Genomic DNA, 18,377 nt, shown 5'->3' on the forward strand with positions numbered 1-18,377 from the left:
GGTAATCCCGGATAAGCTTAACTCAAATTCAAGATAATTAATAGGTAATTTATATTTTTCTTATGTCTATTTTCCTTATAGTTATTCTTAGATGTATAGGATAATGTGCAAACACACAACTGTCAATAACTCTGCAAACAAATACCAACTTCTAAAGTGGAATGATTGATTTTTCATACCTACTTTAAATAGTACAGATAATAGATTCCATTGGAACATCCCCTACAATGGGTTTAAACAATTTTAAGTAAACTTGTTCCGCATTGACATTCGAAAACAAAGGTAACGATATCATCAACTTAAAAAACCTGCTCTTACTAGCAACATTTTTTCGAAATAGTGCCTCTAACGCTTTTTCCTGCAGCATTTCCACATAAGTTTCTTGTCTTTTATCTGATAACAGATCTTTTCTACAAAGAATTATGGTTTCTACAAGTTCCTGCTCAGCCCCATCTAAATTCAATTCATTCATTACGTCAAAAGTAGACTTGACGCGTGAAAATAAAATATCTTTTACAATTTCCGTTTTGGAAAGCGCCATTCTAAAGCAGAAAATGCTCGCCCAAAGATAACCGAGAATGTGGTTTTGAGTTTCCCGGTCTATGAGTGCAAATCCTGCGTTTTTTCTCACTTCTTTTATGGTCAGTAAAAATAAATGAGCGATCATCTCGTAGGATTGTGGCGACAGCTGATAGTTGTGTTGACATTCTAAGTAGATTCTTGGTTTCCTTGGACCACGTTCTCCTTGAACGGCTGTATGAGATTTTGGATAATTAAGAAATAAGTATTAAAAAGTATTTGCTTACCGAATATGTTCATTTGGACAGCAAAACATTTTTGCAGTCGGCAGTATGGACACCAATTTCTTCTAACTTTGTCAATAACGCATAAGCCATCTCCTGCTACAAATTTAGTTTGGAGTTAGTTAATATTGTAGAATTCTTTTCTCTTATGTTAGTGGATACAGGGTTATATATAAAATAGTCTCATTAAAAAATTTTATCCGAAAATGTAGGAAAGTATAGTAAACCTATAAGTCTTGGCAAGTCCATTGTTTTCCAGTGAAGGCGTATGAATCTGCCCAAATATAAAAAAGTCCAGAATAAGTTTATTTAGCTTTAACAAATAAAAAGCACGCTCAGTTGTCAGTATTTTCATTGGTATTATTCGATATATAGATTATTAATTAACAAAGAAAGCAGAAATAGCGATAAAACTAGTCATCGCAAAACTTCTTTATGTAGAGTGATGTCGGCGGAGAGTTTTCTATTTGGTTCTCTTTCTTTTGAAGCCTTAACCTGCCGGGAGAGTTGAAAAGAAATCTTGATTGACTTTAATGGTTAAAATGTTAGAAATATTGGAGAACGTAAGTTAGAATTTGATAACCAATTTGAACTATCTAAAACTGTGTTTGGTCAGACAGTTTAGGCTCATTATGTAGTCCAAGGTGAATCTAGCGAAACTTGTTTAGATTGTTTTATGCCTGTCTGCTTGCAAATGAACGAAATTACTGTTAAACCGGCTAAAATACCTACCTAACCTAACCTAACCTACTTACATATGCAAGTATAAAACACGTTTTTTCTAATACTGCGCTTGAAAAAACAGGAACATCCATCACAACAATAAACTCCATAGTGTTTTCCGTAAGACCGATCTCCGCAAACTTGACACGATATTGGAGTTGGTAAAGTTCGCCCTATAAACATAATAATATTAGTATTTCTAAACAATAGCAAAACATTAATTTGTTGAGTTATGTTCAGTTGAAACTGAAAAATGTGCTAAAGCTTGTAAATGATTGAAACTCAACAAAAGTAATCTGAACTGAACGGTAATAGGATTATTAAACAAACGGTCATTGCCAGCTTAGTGTGGCTTAGGTTTGTCATAATTTTTTCATGGGTACTGCTGAGGTTCTCGAGTGTAGAAGATGAAGAGGCCTCGGGACATGTTCTTGTGAACTGTTCTGCCTTTTTTCTTTTTGGTTGTTACCCAAAGACATACGGAAATTATATCTAAGCAGTCTGCTTTACAAAGGAAACTTTTATAGCTATCATACTGGTCCGACTTAACGAGCACATTAGATGTCTTGATTTTTTCATAAAACCTACTAAAGTAAAAAAACTTACCCATGTTATAAAGCTGATGTCTAAACTACTATAAAAAGCAAATCCCTTAATATTCACTAGGAAGTGCTCCGTGAATTGACCCTTTCAGCGGCATTTCACCTGATTTATAGTTGTTTGTAGTGCTCTAATTGACATAAAGAGGCGATTATTGCGGTGTCAAGCATTTTGAAGTGGTGATTATAACAGCAAGAAAATCTTTTGTTATTATGGTTTTGTACAATGGCGTACACATTTGTATTAAGGCTAGTAAATTTACTTATTAAACTGAAAGCACATTTTGAAGCTAGAGGGGTTCTATGCAAAAAAAAACATGTATCATTTCACATTATACAATTCAACTTACAAATAATGTTATAACTAAAATACCTACTGTTTTGTGTATTTTTTTCTTTAAACCCGACTGCCACTGAAGAAAGAAATACAAAACCCTCCTACTTTCCACTTTCACTGACACGTGCCTCAAAGGTTGTCTATTTAATGTTTGATCATTCGACCATTGTAATGGAAAAGACAACAGATCATTACTACATCATTATTCGGACAGGTTATGTTTTACTGGTGGGTTACTCAAATATATATTTTTAGTCTACCCACATATTAAATTTAAGCCAATTTTGTAGGACTTAACTGACAGTTATTTTTAGTGCAATAGAAAATGTAAAAAATATAGAATAAATATTGAGTATACATATTGAAAATTAATTGTAACTTTTTGATTGATTGAATTTGAATTGAAGGCAAAAGTCGACCTTTTATACATATAATAAACTGTCGGAATCTATAAAAGTAAATGCCTTAAATTTAGGATTTCAAAGGCAGCTGCTAATAATCCCAAGAAAACTACATAATCACAAACCAAGAAAATTACATTACATTGTTTTAGCATTTGTTATGTTAACTTAGTTTGGTGTCCCATAGTTCCAAATTTATGGAATAAGTTAATCTAAAAGCTTGGAAAGAGCACAAGCAGCTGTGGAAGTTTCCCCAAACTGCCTTTGAAATTGAACTGTTTGTTTTTGGAATAGTAGTGGTGCCCAAATATATCAAAGCCCCGGCATTATTCAGGAGATAAAGTTCTGCAGACTAAGATGGGCAGGGCACCTGCAAAGAAGCCAAAACGATCGCCTAATTAAATGGGTATGGGAGGAAGCACCAAAAGGAATAAGAGTACTGGGAAGATGGCTGGCTATAAGAGTACTGGGAATAAGAGTACTGGGATACCAGGCTCAGATGGAGAGATAACATCATTAAGGATCTGGTTATCCTTGGTGTAGACCAGCAAGAATGGAGGGAGATGACCCACGACCGCTCCAGGTGGAGGCAGATAGTCAAGGCAGCCAAGACCCACCCTGGGTTGTAGTGCTATGGAGTAGTAGTAGTAGTAGTAGTGGTAGCCTGTTTCACCTCACTTTTCAACACACTTGGATAACTTTTCGTCCTTTTCTGAGCATTTCCATTATTTCTGACTTTCATTCATTAACCTATTTTCTTTCTCATAACCTAGTCTCACTCCAGTTTGCTTTTTCCACCTCCCGTCTTGTATTCGTCTCTATACTCATATAAGTATTCTTAAACATTTTGTATCCTTGCATCCAAACAGATTTTTTTGAGCACCGAAGTAAGCTAACTTCAACAAGTCTACAGTCAGAAGCCTGTACATACACACCCTTTTTTTCTATTCTCCATTTTTTTAACTTTTCTTTATTTCTTTATTTTTAGTAGTACTCCAGCCTTCCACACTTGCATTCACCAAATACTTTCACCCAGCCTAATAAGCTCTTTATCTAATAATTGATCCCGGAAAGAGCATATCTTCTTCTCTTGCTCCGTTTCTTATACATTTAGCATGATTCGACAGATAGAAGAAAAAGTGTAACTTTTTACTATACTTTTGCGAACCGGTTTCAGCCATCATCAGCACTCAAACTGCCAAGTAGTTTATTAAATCCTTAGTGGACCGGTTTCGACCTTTTAGGCCGTCATCAGCACTCGTCCGATCTGACGAAGTGACTTTTGATCATAAAATGGCCTGGGCAATCACCCCCTTCAATATTGCTGTGTCTTTTTTAAACACCCTGTATAATACATTGTATACATAATATATAATATACAAAAATTAATGAGACACTGCTCTGCTAACACATTTATTATTGCCAGTACTTAGATCAGTATTGCACTATCCTATATGTACAAACACAAACAACGTAAGTAATATTTAATAACAAATACTGCGTCATATTAACAACGTATTTACAAATTAAGAAACTTAATATAGTACAAATAAACATAAAAATAATTTTTTACACAAAAAGATAAATGTTTTTGAAGTTAAAAAGACATTTCTTCGCAAAAAAGTATTACGATATTTTACATATTCCATTTTAAGCGGTTATTGGTTCACATTGAATTGTTCTTATAAATAAATTCATTGCATGAATTACATCTATAAAAAGTAGAAACAAAACGTACACCATAATAGTTTATAATCAAATACTTGCATAGTAATACTAAAAGTACAGCTAAATGAAGGAACTCTATTTGAGATTTAAAAACACAATTTATATATTAGTGTTATTACATACTAAAATTGTCTTTTTAAGCAGTCTTTTTAACAAAAAGCTTATACATAGTCATATTTTACATAATACATATCAGTACTACTATTAGTCGCAACAAGGCAATTAACTTTACATATCTTATTATAATTGTATAGGGATATCCAAACAATTTTTTATTTTTGAAAATAGAAAAAAATGTCAAGGATTTTTTGTTTGGTTTTGAATTTTTAGGAACTAGACCTTTGGACCAAGAACGATTGGTAATATTTTTAATTAATTTTTGCGAAAATTTTTGTAATTCTGTCTCAGTATCAGAATTTCCAATTAGCTATTGAAATTTTGAAGGTCTATTCATTATCCACAAAAATATCTGTTAATATCCAATAATTTGAAGGTGGATAAGGGATGAGTAGTGCTTTCAGGTTTCAATCTTTCAACATAATCAAAACAAGTTAACACTTAGTATCACTCACTTATAAAGTATCAAATTACGTTGCAAGGTAATAGAAAATCGGTCACATTCTTAAATTCTAGAAAGTATTTTGCACATATCTTGTATAACAGACCATGCGTATCCATTTTATGATTAAGTTGAAGGTGAAATTGATTTAGCACAGAGGTCATTATCCAGCATTCCATCAAAGAGCAGACAAAGGTGTGCCAAGATTGACATATTTTATTTTATGGCGTCTTAGATTGGCAGGGTTAGTGCAAAACTAATGTATTCTGCTCCATCAAATGTCATTGAAACGGTATATGAATACACTGATTTTGCACTAAACATACCAATCAGAAACGCCATTAGTTTCCCTAAATTACCTTATTAATTAATCTTGCAAATGAGCTATTTTATCAATCAAAGATTATGGTAAAATTATACTGAAAAAGCAATATTAATACGGTACCTTTTAACTGTAAATTTATACAAGATTGGCTTTGTTTTTTCAAATGCTTTACTTTGACTCTTTTTACTTGTCAATGTGATAATGTATTTTCCATTCACATATTATCTAATTTTGAATTTGAATAAACAACATTGATTTTGAATGTGCATTTTGTCTTACTTTATTTTATTTATTTTTTTGGTTTGTGTTTTAGCCTCAGTTTTAGTTAAACATTCTTTATTGTTCAATATTTGTTTGCATTTCTATTATTTTTGGGGCCCGATTCTCAAGCTTTACCGCCGACAACGGGCGGTAAAGCTACAAAATAAAAATGTACCATATACTAATTAAGCAAAGGCGTTAACTATAGACTGACGCAAATAGCTTGGAACGCCCTGTATGATTAAACCAAGTACATCCCTAAATATTTCGTATTTGACATTTTCTTCCATTAAACACTTTTACTTGGATATCCCTGTACAGTAACCAAAAAGAATTTAAATAATACAAATTTTAGTTTAATTGAATAAACAAAATATCATTATACACAGATTAAAGCCAATAACTTTTTTACACATTTTAATATCGGACACAAAAAACAAAATAACAACACCAGTAGTTTTTTGAGCCAGGTTTCTACGTGAATTAAGTGTAATAAATGATATGCGATATTTCCATATAGTTCAGTGGATAGAAGAATCAAAATAAAGTGGGGTAGCTGGATAAAATACCAATGAACAGTCGAATTTTTACAGATATTTGGAAGTATCTAGAATGGCTATTGTTTGGTTTTTTTTAATTACAGCTACAAGTTAATAAATAGCTGTTTGATATTTTGATATGTGATTTATCAGAAAAAAATCTGAATTTCCAAAAAATTCATAAAAAACATAATCTTTTCAATTAAATTTTATTAATTTATTACCTACTGAATTGCTAAACACAAACTATTTTAAAATTCGGTTTTTATAGGTTCACTTGATAAAAATTTGTTATAATATGAAAAGTAAGTATTTTTATTCTAGTTGTATTTTAGTAGAACCTCTGTGATATCGAAGATATAATTATTAACTTGAAGTAACTAGTCGCTAATATTTTTCTATTTGTCATTTACTAAAGCCAAAACAAAAAATAATAATAATATTGTCAACAATAATCAGCTCCACTATTGATTAATTAACGTGTTTAAAAATTTAAGTATCTATAATATGAAGTACGGAAAATCAAAGTAAACTAGGATGACGCAACAGACGAACAAATCTGCAATATTGCTATCTCATAGAATAGCTAAAAAGACTTAGGATACCTACGTCCTGTAAAAATAATTTGCTTATGGGTAGGTTCTTGCTGTTGTGGTAATAAAACACAAAGGTCAAATTGCATTATGGATCCAATAAAAAAATATACATACGATCAAACAAAAATTGATCCTTAGGTTTTATTACGGACCACAATCTATGTGATCGTTTAAAAAGATGACTTTTCCGATTTAAGAACTATACAATTTGAAAACAATCTTGATACTTAAAGCACAAAAAAACGCTCAACTATAAGAATAAATAATAATGTAAACATAAATTTTATGTTTACCTTATACAATAAATACATACGTTTCGGCTTTCCTACGTTACTAAACTAATAAATATGCGTCGACTTGCTACCAAAACATGGACGAAATGTACAAATAAGGTTATGAAGAGGCCATCAATTTGGCTGCTGCTGTTACATGGTGTTGATGGTGATATGCCATTTCGTTGTTGCCAGATGACTGACTAGGAAATCCGAAAAGCTGCTGGTAAGGATAGGATGGTTGATTTTGTAGACAGCTAGAAAAAATAAAATTATGTTAAATTAGATTAGGAGTATTAGAAGTATTATGGCCGTAATATGCTAATCAATGGTAATTAAATGGTACGGTATTGGTAAATTATTCTCAGTTATCATTTAATGTATTATATTCAGGAGGTTTAATAGTCAGTATAGTAAGTTAGTTTAGTTCGGCTTTGCCTCCCACGGCAAACTCAAACTGTAGTGCACGCACCAGAAAACCCTATTTTCGGTACTGGTAATGAAATATACCTACTATTCCAGCTTTTCAAGTTACCCTACATTAATTCCCAAAACCTGGTTTATTAAAACACATGCGTCACTTGGAAGCTGATTTTCAATTATTAACCACTAATAGCCTATGATTATACCATTCACCATTCTCAAAAATACATATATCCAGTGAATTTTTTCACTGTACACGGGAAAACATGATACAAAGAAGAAAAAGGCGTAGGCTTTGCCTCAAAACTTACCTATATTCGTAACCTGGCTCACTTTTAATTGAACTCGTCGTACTGGTGGCAGGTAGCAGAGAAGTCTGACCAAGGTAAGGCCTTTCTATATTAAATGAGGACTTTTCATGCTGACTACTCTGAGTATTTTGTGAAGGTGACTGATTCGAATGTTGCTGCTGCTGATGGGTTGTAGGTGACTGTTGGTGAATTAAGTTCGAACTTTTGTTTTCTACAATAAAAAAAACAGTTATCGATTATAAATTATGAAGAAGTGTGGTGATAAGTTGAAAAACATTATAAATACTGTAATAATAATAATTTGCTAACTAATAAAAATAAAAACTTTGTTCTGGGTTCCTTTTTTGCTTGTTAAAAACTGCTAATTACAGTTTTTTATATGCAATGTACCTGTAAAGACTGCGTATCTAACCACGACTTACAGATTATGCCAAAGCCTGAACCTAATAATAATGAATGGTTCTTATCAGCACCATGACATTCATAAGTACACCTGGGAACAACCAAAGAAAAAATTAAAATCAATAATAATAAACCTCAAAATACAAGATTTCAAACGAAGGATGTCTCAAAGGGGTGTATCAAAGCGCTGAGTGCGGGTCTGATCATTAATTATATGGTGGTAACAAAGATTATCATACACTTCATAAGAACAAGCAACCAGAACGATAAGAAGGACGAGGAAGTTTCTGAACTTAAAGTCAGAAAATTTCTGTATAAACTAAATAAAAAGGCTTAAATAGAAGGGAAACAGCTGAGGCACAACATCAGAATGTTAAATAATGCCTAGGGTTTAAAAAAAACAGCCAAACAAGATACAACGATTATAAGAAAGCGTACCAATGGCTTACTACAAGACAGGAAAGTGTACACGAGACTGAACAGAGAAACAAAGAGACTAGTTACCAAAAGAAGAAACGAAATATGGAAGCAAAAATGTGAAGAGATGGAAAGATACTTAAGGGGAACTAGGGTCAGTTAGGCTTGGAAATTTATAAAGAACCTAAAAAAGGAGAGAAAAGAAGAAGGAAATATTAACCTGATACAAAACAGAAAAATAGGAAGAGCACTATAAAACACTACTGACTGAAAACCGACCTCAATTTTTAGAGCAGATAGAAGCTACCACGGAGGTAGAGAACATAGATGTTCATGTTCAAGTAAATAAAGAAGAAATAAGAAAAGAGTTAAAGAAAATGAAGAACGGAAAAGCTTCAGGGCCGGGAAACATTCCCATCGAGCTGGTGAAGTATGGGACATATTGGATGCACTAGCAGATATTTTTAATAAGTGCCTGATCGAAGGCCAAAATATTCCGGGAGAGTCGAATATAGCCTACATTAGCTCGATATATAAAAATAAAAAGGGAGATAGAAAAGTGTGAAAATTATACAGGTATCAGTGTGATCAGATCGATGGGACGGTTGTATAGCCGTATAGGTACTAAAGAACAGAATTGAAGCTCAATATGTGGAAATAGAAGAACAGGGTGGTTTTCGAATGGGAAGATCCTGCAATGATAATATCTTTACTCTACAACAACTAATAAAAAAAAACGGACAACTCGAAACCTCTCAACAGATCTAGTTTGGAAGGATGCTGCCTTTCTCCTACCTTGTTCAAAATATACATCCATGAAGCGCTGTGCAAGTGGAGATGGAAATGCTCACGAATGGGTCTGGAAATCAATGGTTACTATTTGACCACCCTGTTATTCGCAGATGCCCAGGTAATAATGGCTAGTTGCAAAGAAGATGCAGACTACATACTTTGGAAACTACAAGAAGAATACGAAAAATGGGAGAATGGACATGACAAAAACGCAATATATGCGAGTGAGAGAGGGGGACACAACATGACATAAAACACAAAGCACAACAGGGTCAGAGAACGATACATATTTTCAACTCAATACTTTGATCCAACCAAATTAGTTTGGTTGGATCAAAGGACTAAGAAGACAATCTACACAGCAGTTGTAAAGCTTATCCTAACATATGGGGCAGAATGCTGGCAAATGACTGCAAAGCCAAAAAGAAGGATAGTCTGTGTGGAGATGGACTACCTAAGAAGAGCCTGTCGCATATCAGGGAGAGAGCACAGGTTGAATAATGAAATTAGGCGGAGAACAAATAGAACTCACAGAACCTCAGAAAGAATAGAAGCTCGACAGTTAATATGGTATGAACACGTACAACGCATGAACAAGAATAAGTGCCCCAAACGAGCTCTAAAATACATTCCAGAAAGTGCAAAGGGGGAAGACCAGCAACTACATGGATAAGCGGAGTTAGGCAAACAATGAGAGATTTGTGGAGAGATAAGAGCGTTTGGCGATCGAAATACGGGATGCGGCAGAAGCTGTAAGACCCCCTTATAGATAGATACTCTCCTGCTAGGTGGCGATTCAAATTTATGTGACTAAGCAGTTAAAACACAATAATGAACTGGTCTGACACTTATTATTCTTTCCTCGTATATATTTAAAGTATAAAGCAAGGAATTAAATAAAAGTCCGCCTATAGGCGGAACTTACCTTCATGTGGGGCGGGATTGCTGTCCTCCCTCTCTGATCCGTTCGTTGCGCCACCGCCTGATGCCGGTTTCTTTGGTTTTCGTTTGCGCGTTTGTATGCCGTCCTTACGCATTGCTAAAGGCCGGTTTACGCCATGCAATTTAAAGTATAAACCGCAGGCGTTACACACCGGTTCTCCGTCGTTGTTGCGACGCCATAGCGTCGTTGTTCGTGTGCCGCAATTGGTGCAACACAGCCCTAAACGACGGGCGACATTCTAGAATAATTAAAATTATTGATTCTCTTGGTGAAAAATGAATGATTAAAGGAAAATTTATTATTTATTTCTGAGCATGTTCCTGTTTAGTGTAGGTGCCACTCCCCCTGACATTATTAGAATTATGGTATTGCCTAGAAATTTTATTTTGCTACATAATAAATGAACGAGTTTGTACAAAGGGCTATACGTATATAACGTCCTATCTTCTAAACCGTAAAAGATAAAAGATCTCAAATTCAATAACAAGCTAAAATCTCAAGCGACACAGTTGTCAAAATTTATATATTAATTAAAAAGAGTACAATTCTCATTTAGTCCGACCCTGGATTTCAGTTTTAAGGGCTGATTGCACCGACAAGTAATGGAAGACATTTTCAGCATTTGTAATTATTTAGAGTACTTTTGTCTTGGTTACAAATAGTTTAGACATTTAAGACTGGTTCAGTTGAACTGCAACTGGTAAATGAACTTTTCCATATGAAATGCTTTGGTGTCAAAGTGACTTTTCTAACTTGAACCACTGATGTTATACAAATGGGCCTTATAGCCATTAACTATGCCACTAAATTATGATTTGCTTTATCGCCAGTAAGTATTTTGAATTTTCCTTGATGTTTCCTTATTTAACCTGACCTTGTACCTGATTATTTCGTTCTACATTAGATTTTTAAAATTAAAGTAAAATAAAATTTACGGTTTCTAAAGGATAACTTAATAAGTATGTACGAGAGAAACATCAATTGCAATTATTACAACTTCTTCTTCTTATAAATGGACATTCGTTGTCTAATTTAACCAACCTTGTAAAAAGCACCACCCTTAAAAATAATAAAGTAATTTGTACATCACGTCCAATGCATCCATAAAAAATAAAAAATGGTCTATAGAAATATCTACAATACTATCACAGCATTTATTAATTTTTTTTCTGGAAACTTTGCCATCCTGAATTTTAAAAGGAAGTGCGTTTTATGTCTTACGTTTCAATTTTTTTTAATAGATCCAGGAATCGCCTCCTTAAATATTAGCATATCATTAAGGAACACCCTGTGTTTGTGGGGTTCAGATATCGATAATTAAAAATAAATTTATAGGCGAAAGGTAGATGGTTATTATTTGCTTGCGCAATGAACCGTTCCTGTGTAGGTTTGGTCATTCTGAATTATTAACAGCGCATACAGCTTGACAATGACAATTATTAATTGTTGGCCGTTCCCAACAGGATACTTCTATTTTAGCTGCGTTTGGCCCAACCTTTGAGGTTCAATATGAAAAATTCTTAAAGATATAAGCTCAGCCAGGTCCAATAAAAAAAATTGACTGCCTTTTCAAGCTATAAAATAATACAAGGTTTTCGGCTTGTAGCAAGGTGAATGTCACTACAAGCGAAAGGTCATGACCATTAACCATTAAACTGCAGTAAACGGTAAAATGGATATAAAACACTGCAAAACATTATTGCTCACCAGTCTTTTCGAAGGTTTGATCAACGGTCGGTTCATACCATTCATTTTGTGATAGAGTCCGCATGCGTTGCACAAGTAATGACCAGTACCATCTCTTCTCCATAAAGGGGTGGAAATTGCCCCGCAGTTAACACACTCCCTACCTTCACCGAATTGAAACTCCATCGTTGGATCTAGAAAAATAGTATATTATGTTACTAGGAGTAGAAAGAGGCGATTATTGTGCTGAGCTCAGAAGATTGTCCACTGAGCGAAAAAAAAATTCATTATTGTACTAGTAACATAATGTGGTCTTCAAATGTGCTTTAAGAGTTAAGTTGCTTAAACACAGTCTGAAATTTCATGTAGGAACAGAATTTTTTAATAAATCGACCACGTACTTTTTGTAAACTCTCTACTAGTTTCGGACAAAGACACAGAACACGCATATTAGAAGACAAGTGGCAAGATTGAAAAGAAACTATAATAAAACCTGCTCAGAATATGCTTATCAGAGAGAAAAAGAAAAAGAGACCAAAGTGGATAACAGGAAAGATCTTCGGACTGCAAGACAAAATGTAGACAAAAGTATAATAAAGTACACAAAATAAGCAAAAAAAAAAAAGCTAAAGAAACCATTTATGAAAAAAAGTGCGAAGAAATTGAAGAACTGCAACCCAAAACATGACACTTTTTATCACAATCTATTATGAAAAAAAAAAACCGTCTGGCAACGTCGCATAATTCACATAGGATAACTGATACTTGACAGGATGTACGTCAACTTCAGATGTCATTCATTGTTCCTTCAATTATGACGTTAAAGCATTGTTGCCGCCTTTTTCCTTTGTTTACAAGAAGGGTGGATGAATCAATTTCGCACTTGGTTAGTCTAGGTCAGTTATTAATGCATATTTTTTTCCTAAATTTGCAATAAACAAATATTGGCACTTATACGAATCGGCCACTAGGGTGCCAAGCATTATTTTGGTTTTTAATAGCCGCAGTTTTCGAGCTTATAGGTATTATGTAGATCATTTGGCAACATCGAACCGACACAGCGCCGAACAGCTGATTTCCTGTCCTGTGAAGTGTGGTTTTTCCACCAAATTATCGTGCATTTTAAGGATTTTTATCGCAACTTTCCGAAGAAGATTGTTGATTTCTGGCAAATTGCCTCGTAAAGGGAGCAGAAGCCATATTCCCCTAGTCTACCTATACAAATAAAAGCCGTAATCTAAGTGTTTTAAAAAAATAACGTAAAATTTGTGAATGCTTAATCTTTACAAGACCTTTCGATATTTAAAGAAAAGCTCCTAACGAATATAGTTATTTTCCTAACAAGTGCGGAAAGCGATACTTTACCGCACGCAATTGCAGTTGCCAGGCAGATGGCCAAGCAGTCGAATGTGGAAAAGATGCTTTCCACAAGTCTTAGGAACAAAATATTTACGAGCGGTTAGAAATTATAACGAAATCTTAATTTTTTCTAGCTTCGTAGTACTTTTCATCACTAAAAGCAGTTCATCCTTGTGTTCCAACACATATTCCTTGTTGTAGTGTGCTGTTGATGTTGACGGTAATAAATACAAACTTTTGGCGGTTGACCCGGTGGATACGGCCAACTCTGGACGAATTCTTCATCTGATAAGTCCAATGACTGCATTTTGCAATATATTTTGGCAGCAAATAATACTCAAACTGATGTACTTCACGTTTTGTAATTGATATGTTTACTATTCATAACCTCACTGACGGCGTAGGTAAGTCACATGACGCCTTTTTGCTAGTATGTTGCATTGAACTTGAATTAAAAAAGTAACTTTAAATGAACTAACTAACCACTAGTGCGGAAAAGACTAACTTTCTGCAATCACATGCATGCGAAAAAATGTCAAATCCTGCATGCAAGTAGAAAAAAACACTTTCCTGCAAGAAGCATATCAGCCATATGTATGTAAATTGGATTTTGTTTAAACCAGGACTGAAACAAGGTATTACTACATAGGCTTCTATTTTATGATGTTATGGACATTCAGTTACATAAGAAAGCAATAATAATTACAACTTATACTTCAATCTTGCTTGCAATCAATCATCAGTCAGACTTCGGATTTATTGCAAGCGAGATACATTGCCATAATATTTTTCTCTGTGTGATTTGTCAGAGATTAGTGTTAATTCAGATTCTACAAATTACTGTAATATCTGTTTGGATTTTAATGGTATTAAAATTAATTCTTGTACAAAATACCATATTTTGGCAACTACGTACGCTGTATAAATGGTGTTAGGGATTGATACCATACACAACAAATCAAGTTTCGTCATACATCCCACTGATTATCAAGAAATAAAGTTTGACTCCAGGCATAAAAATTGAATTGAAAAGTACAGTTGCAAAAGTGTTTCATGTTAAACCGCATAATTTAAGATCGCATTAGTACCATCGATAAGAAAAGCATCAGTGTAAATCAGACATCAAAGCGGTTTCGGCATTAGCCTTACACCAGACACGACCAGACACTTAACATTTTTATCGATGTTCTATTACGACCGACCGCGTGAAGCGGTTGTTTCCTCTCTCTAAAGTTGTCTGGAAACTATCAGAAATCAGGATACACAGCTCGTGTACTTGTGTTGGAAGCAGGATGTAATTTGTACTTTCTTAAGACCTTAGAGCATGAAACAACTCACCATAGGCGGTACTTCTTTGAAAACCACCATCATAAGCGCCCCATGACCGCATCATCATGTTTTGAGCATAAAACTGGCCAGCGGTCAAAGCGCCTGCATGGTGAGAAGTTGCTCCTAAACTATGAGCAGATGGACCTGTCATATCTGCATAGCCGGTACTTGTATGCCAAGCATTTTGATGCGCTGTACTCCCTTAAAAAAATTATAATAAATCTTAAAAGTTACGAAATAGATGGGGCTTGTAGTACCAAAATGTCCTCCAGCAGGTGCCGCATATTGTGGCATTGCCGATGTTCTGTTCCCTGGCACGTAAACTGGAGATTGCTGGAGGTGCTGATGGAATCCTGTATTTGTATCGTTGTAGCCAGCAGAATTGACCGCCGAATGAAACATGATTCGTCTAATCCACCGAGGTGAAGAGGGATGCTAATGAAACTTCATCTAAAAATTCAATCATTTTATGTTAGATGTAGATGTAAATGGTAATTTACAGGTAGTTGCAGTTTTTAAGGATTTATGAATTGACTGAATTTTCAAGCTTAAGAGAATGAATAAAGTAGTGATAAGTAATTTGTCTGTCAAGAACTTGAAAAACCAAATATTTAATTTAGTACTAGTAAATACTCATAACTTAAGTAATAGCATTAAGTAAAGCGACTTCACAACTCATTTGACAATGTGGTCAAATTTATCGAGGATCTTGCGATAAGCCCGCCTTTTTATCGTCAGTCAATTAGTGTCATTACAGTATCGAAAGTCGGAATTGATAGCGCAGACATATCTTATCGTCGAAAACGGCCCACGCCTTTGAAGCGTTCCAAACAGTAGCTTATCAAAATATGCGCAAAATAATGTCGAACAAGTTTTATTGAAATTTCATAACTTGTGTCAATTTTTGATTTATTACCACAGCTTTTTCGGTATTTACTATTGTATTAATGCCGAAGAAATAGACGGCTCTGTGTTTGAAAACTTTTAAACTTTACCTTCATGCGGCGAAAATAGAAATGAGGGCAAAGAGATACGCCTAAGTGAGTTATCGATCTAAAGTGTCAAGTTTGGTCTGTGTCTTTAGAGCAGAGCACATCCACTATTCGCACTATCTTATCTAGTTTGTTAACGACCCCTCATTATTATTTAGGGCGTGTGCAGCTGAAAGTGCAGCTTGCTGCCCTCGAAAACCTAACTTTTAACCCCAATAATAGAGCCTTTTGACAAGAGAGAAATTATCACTTTTTCTACGTCTTTAACATACTACGTTCGTAATAAAGTTTGTCTTTTTGCCATATTAATTTGAGGTTAATATTCCAAACAATATTCCACAAATTGAAATCGTAAACAATGATCAATCAGCAAGAGTCACATGAGTTGTAATAATGTTATGTGTTGGATGACATTATTCTGTCAAAGAATAGGAGTGTCAGCTGGCTACAGTGACTTTAGGGTGAAGTATGATGGACAGTGCGTGTTTTTGGGAGTATTTAAGAAGATACGTCTTAATCAACATGCAATAGTTCACATTTTAATTTCTTGGGCTGCTTTTTTTTTAATCGCTAAAGCGCATTTGCTTTCTGAAACGCCGTTTATTGAAATTTGAAGTTTTCAATCAAATTCCTACAAAAATGCATTCCTTCATGTAAAAATCGTACATACGTATCAAAGTTATTTACATTAGCCGTTGAGGACGTCTTCAAGAATCTCAAGTGGTAAAACAAGGGATTCAAGATCGATGAAACCTATCTAAACAACCTCAGATTTGCAAATGATACTATGCTGCTATCAGACTATATAAAAGAGATCGAGTCAATGATCCAGGAGCTAAACAAAAAATCGAAAAGTGTGGGATTAAAAATGTAAATTGCAAAGACAAAAATAATGAGTCCAATAAATACACCGATTTCTATAGATAACTCGTTCATTACTAAGGAAACCGATCAAGGGAAATATCAAGGCGAATAAAACTTTCCTGGGCTGCATTTGGTAAACTTTGCAAACAGGTTAAGAATTAGCGAACAATTACCAGTAACCAAGCAAGTGCCCACAGGTTCCGCGTAATGGAGAGGGCAATGGAAAGGTCAATGCTCAGCTCGGTATCAGTTTGAGGGATAGAATACCAAATAAAGAACTAAGGTCAAAGACAGTTGAGAAAATTGCAGATCTGAACTGGCAGTGGTCAGGCGACGTAGCAAGGCTGAAGGACGAGAGATGGTCATCAAAGATGGGTAAATGGACACCGAGAGAGACAAAACGCAGTATAGGCAGACTCCCACTACGGTGGACGGATGAAAATTGATATCAGAAGGCTCGTCAGGGACCAGTGGAAGAAATTAGGAAAGTCCTAAGTTCAGGAGTGGCCGAGAAGTGGCTGTCAGTGGCAATCAGAGAGATCAAGTGAGAGTTCTGAGCGAAAAAGTCAATTCCTAACAGTTTGCAGATACTTGTCGTCTGTGGAAAAAGTTCCTGGATGCGGAAAGGGTAAAAACCTACAATAACGCCACGTGGATGTGACAGAGAGGGTTATACTCCTCTTGAGAAGTAACTATTGTCTTTATTAGGAATGTGCCCTTCATCAGATATTTTTTGCAAAGTCTTTTGAGTTTCAGAGGTGTACTGAACCTGCTTCGTGGTGAGTTGGCAAAATACTCCTAATCAGTGGGGCCAAAAAGTCTGAAAAACAACACCAAATACTCTCAAATTATCGAGAACGGTCCTTTTTTCTTCAAGATTTGACATAAAGACCCATGAGACGAAACTTTTTTCTTATCTTCGACCATTGCAAGGTTATGACCGACAATTATGGTCCAAAATATAGTATTTTTGGCTTAAAACGTATGAGCTATAGTACTCAATAGATATTTATCTGTTCGGTTCGTTGAGAGCTTGTAAAATGTGGTAGGACGAAGGCCAACCCGATGCAATCAATCTTCTCAAAAGTCTGAACCCTCTAGCACCCTTTAGCACAATTGAGTAAAACAATGATGGAACAAACCAACACCGGCTGTACATAGAAGGCACTCAAGAGATCTCCTATAATAACGTGAGTCTTGTTGGGAACCACCGTACACCTAAAGTACCACATTTGAGTCGGCTTTTAGTTTTTATTTTTCGTAAATTTCAATAATTTAAAGTAACTTGAAACTTGTAAATAGATTATATTAACATTTCTGTTGAAAGAATTTCTGTGTTAGGGGATTTTCTTTGGTGTTGTTTTTACTGATTCTGCTGTTTTCTATGTATTCAATATTGTCATACTTATGTGTGTTTCAGGGTGAAAAAGATGCTTTTCACAAATGTTATGGAACAAATTGTTTCTACGAGACGAAATTATATCTATCTCAATAAAAATCAATAATTGTTTGTTGAAAAAAAATGTTTTTGTTAGTTTGTGATAGCTGGCTATATCCAAAGTTTACATTCAAATATATGAGAAAAAGTTCTCTTTTAAATGACTGTATTCAAGATACAGGATTTCAAATTTAAAAAATAATGTCGTTTTTTGTAAATATCTCCGGAAGCGTTTGTCGTACTGAAAGTAAATTTGCAGGAATAGTTTCCTAGGAAAC

General features: G+C 34.6%; 2 protein-coding genes across 2 annotated transcripts in view; both read right to left on the reverse strand.

The window, feature by feature from the left end:
- Positions 1 to 27: 27 nt before the first annotated feature.
- On the reverse strand, positions 28 to 2,637 carry Hr83 (nuclear hormone receptor 83). The gene is made up of 4 exons (XM_081977725.1): positions 2,133 to 2,637; positions 1,559 to 1,699; positions 807 to 902; positions 28 to 753 (listed from the first exon to the last, which is right to left on the reverse strand). Exons 1-4 carry the CDS (start codon positions 2,134 to 2,136, stop codon positions 185 to 187), a joined length of 810 nt encoding a protein of 269 aa, XP_081833851.1. The 5' UTR covers positions 2,137 to 2,637; the 3' UTR covers positions 28 to 184.
- Positions 2,638 to 4,260: 1,623 nt separating this feature from the next.
- LOC145728039 (GATA-binding factor A-like) overlaps positions 4,261 to 18,377 on the reverse strand; it is a 38,410-nt gene continuing 24,293 nt past the window's right edge. Inside the window, exons 2-7 of the mRNA XM_081977966.1 lie at positions 15,063 to 15,255; positions 14,815 to 15,006; positions 12,139 to 12,311; positions 10,414 to 10,669; positions 7,878 to 8,088; positions 4,261 to 7,400 (exon numbers count right to left, since the gene is read on the reverse strand). Of these exons, the coding sequence (XP_081834092.1) occupies positions 7,265 to 7,400; positions 7,878 to 8,088; positions 10,414 to 10,669; positions 12,139 to 12,311; positions 14,815 to 15,006; positions 15,063 to 15,207 (1,113 nt within the window). The 5' untranslated portion in view covers positions 15,208 to 15,255 and the 3' untranslated portion in view covers positions 4,261 to 7,264. The remainder of the gene's footprint in view (positions 7,401 to 7,877; positions 8,089 to 10,413; positions 10,670 to 12,138; positions 12,312 to 14,814; positions 15,007 to 15,062; positions 15,256 to 18,377) is intronic.

The sequence above is a fragment of the Ips typographus genome, linkage group LG4 (assembly GCF_016097725.1).
Source record: "Ips typographus isolate SLU linkage group LG4, UJ_Ityp_2.0, whole genome shotgun sequence".
Lineage (NCBI taxonomy): Eukaryota > Metazoa > Arthropoda > Insecta > Coleoptera > Curculionidae > Ips > Ips typographus.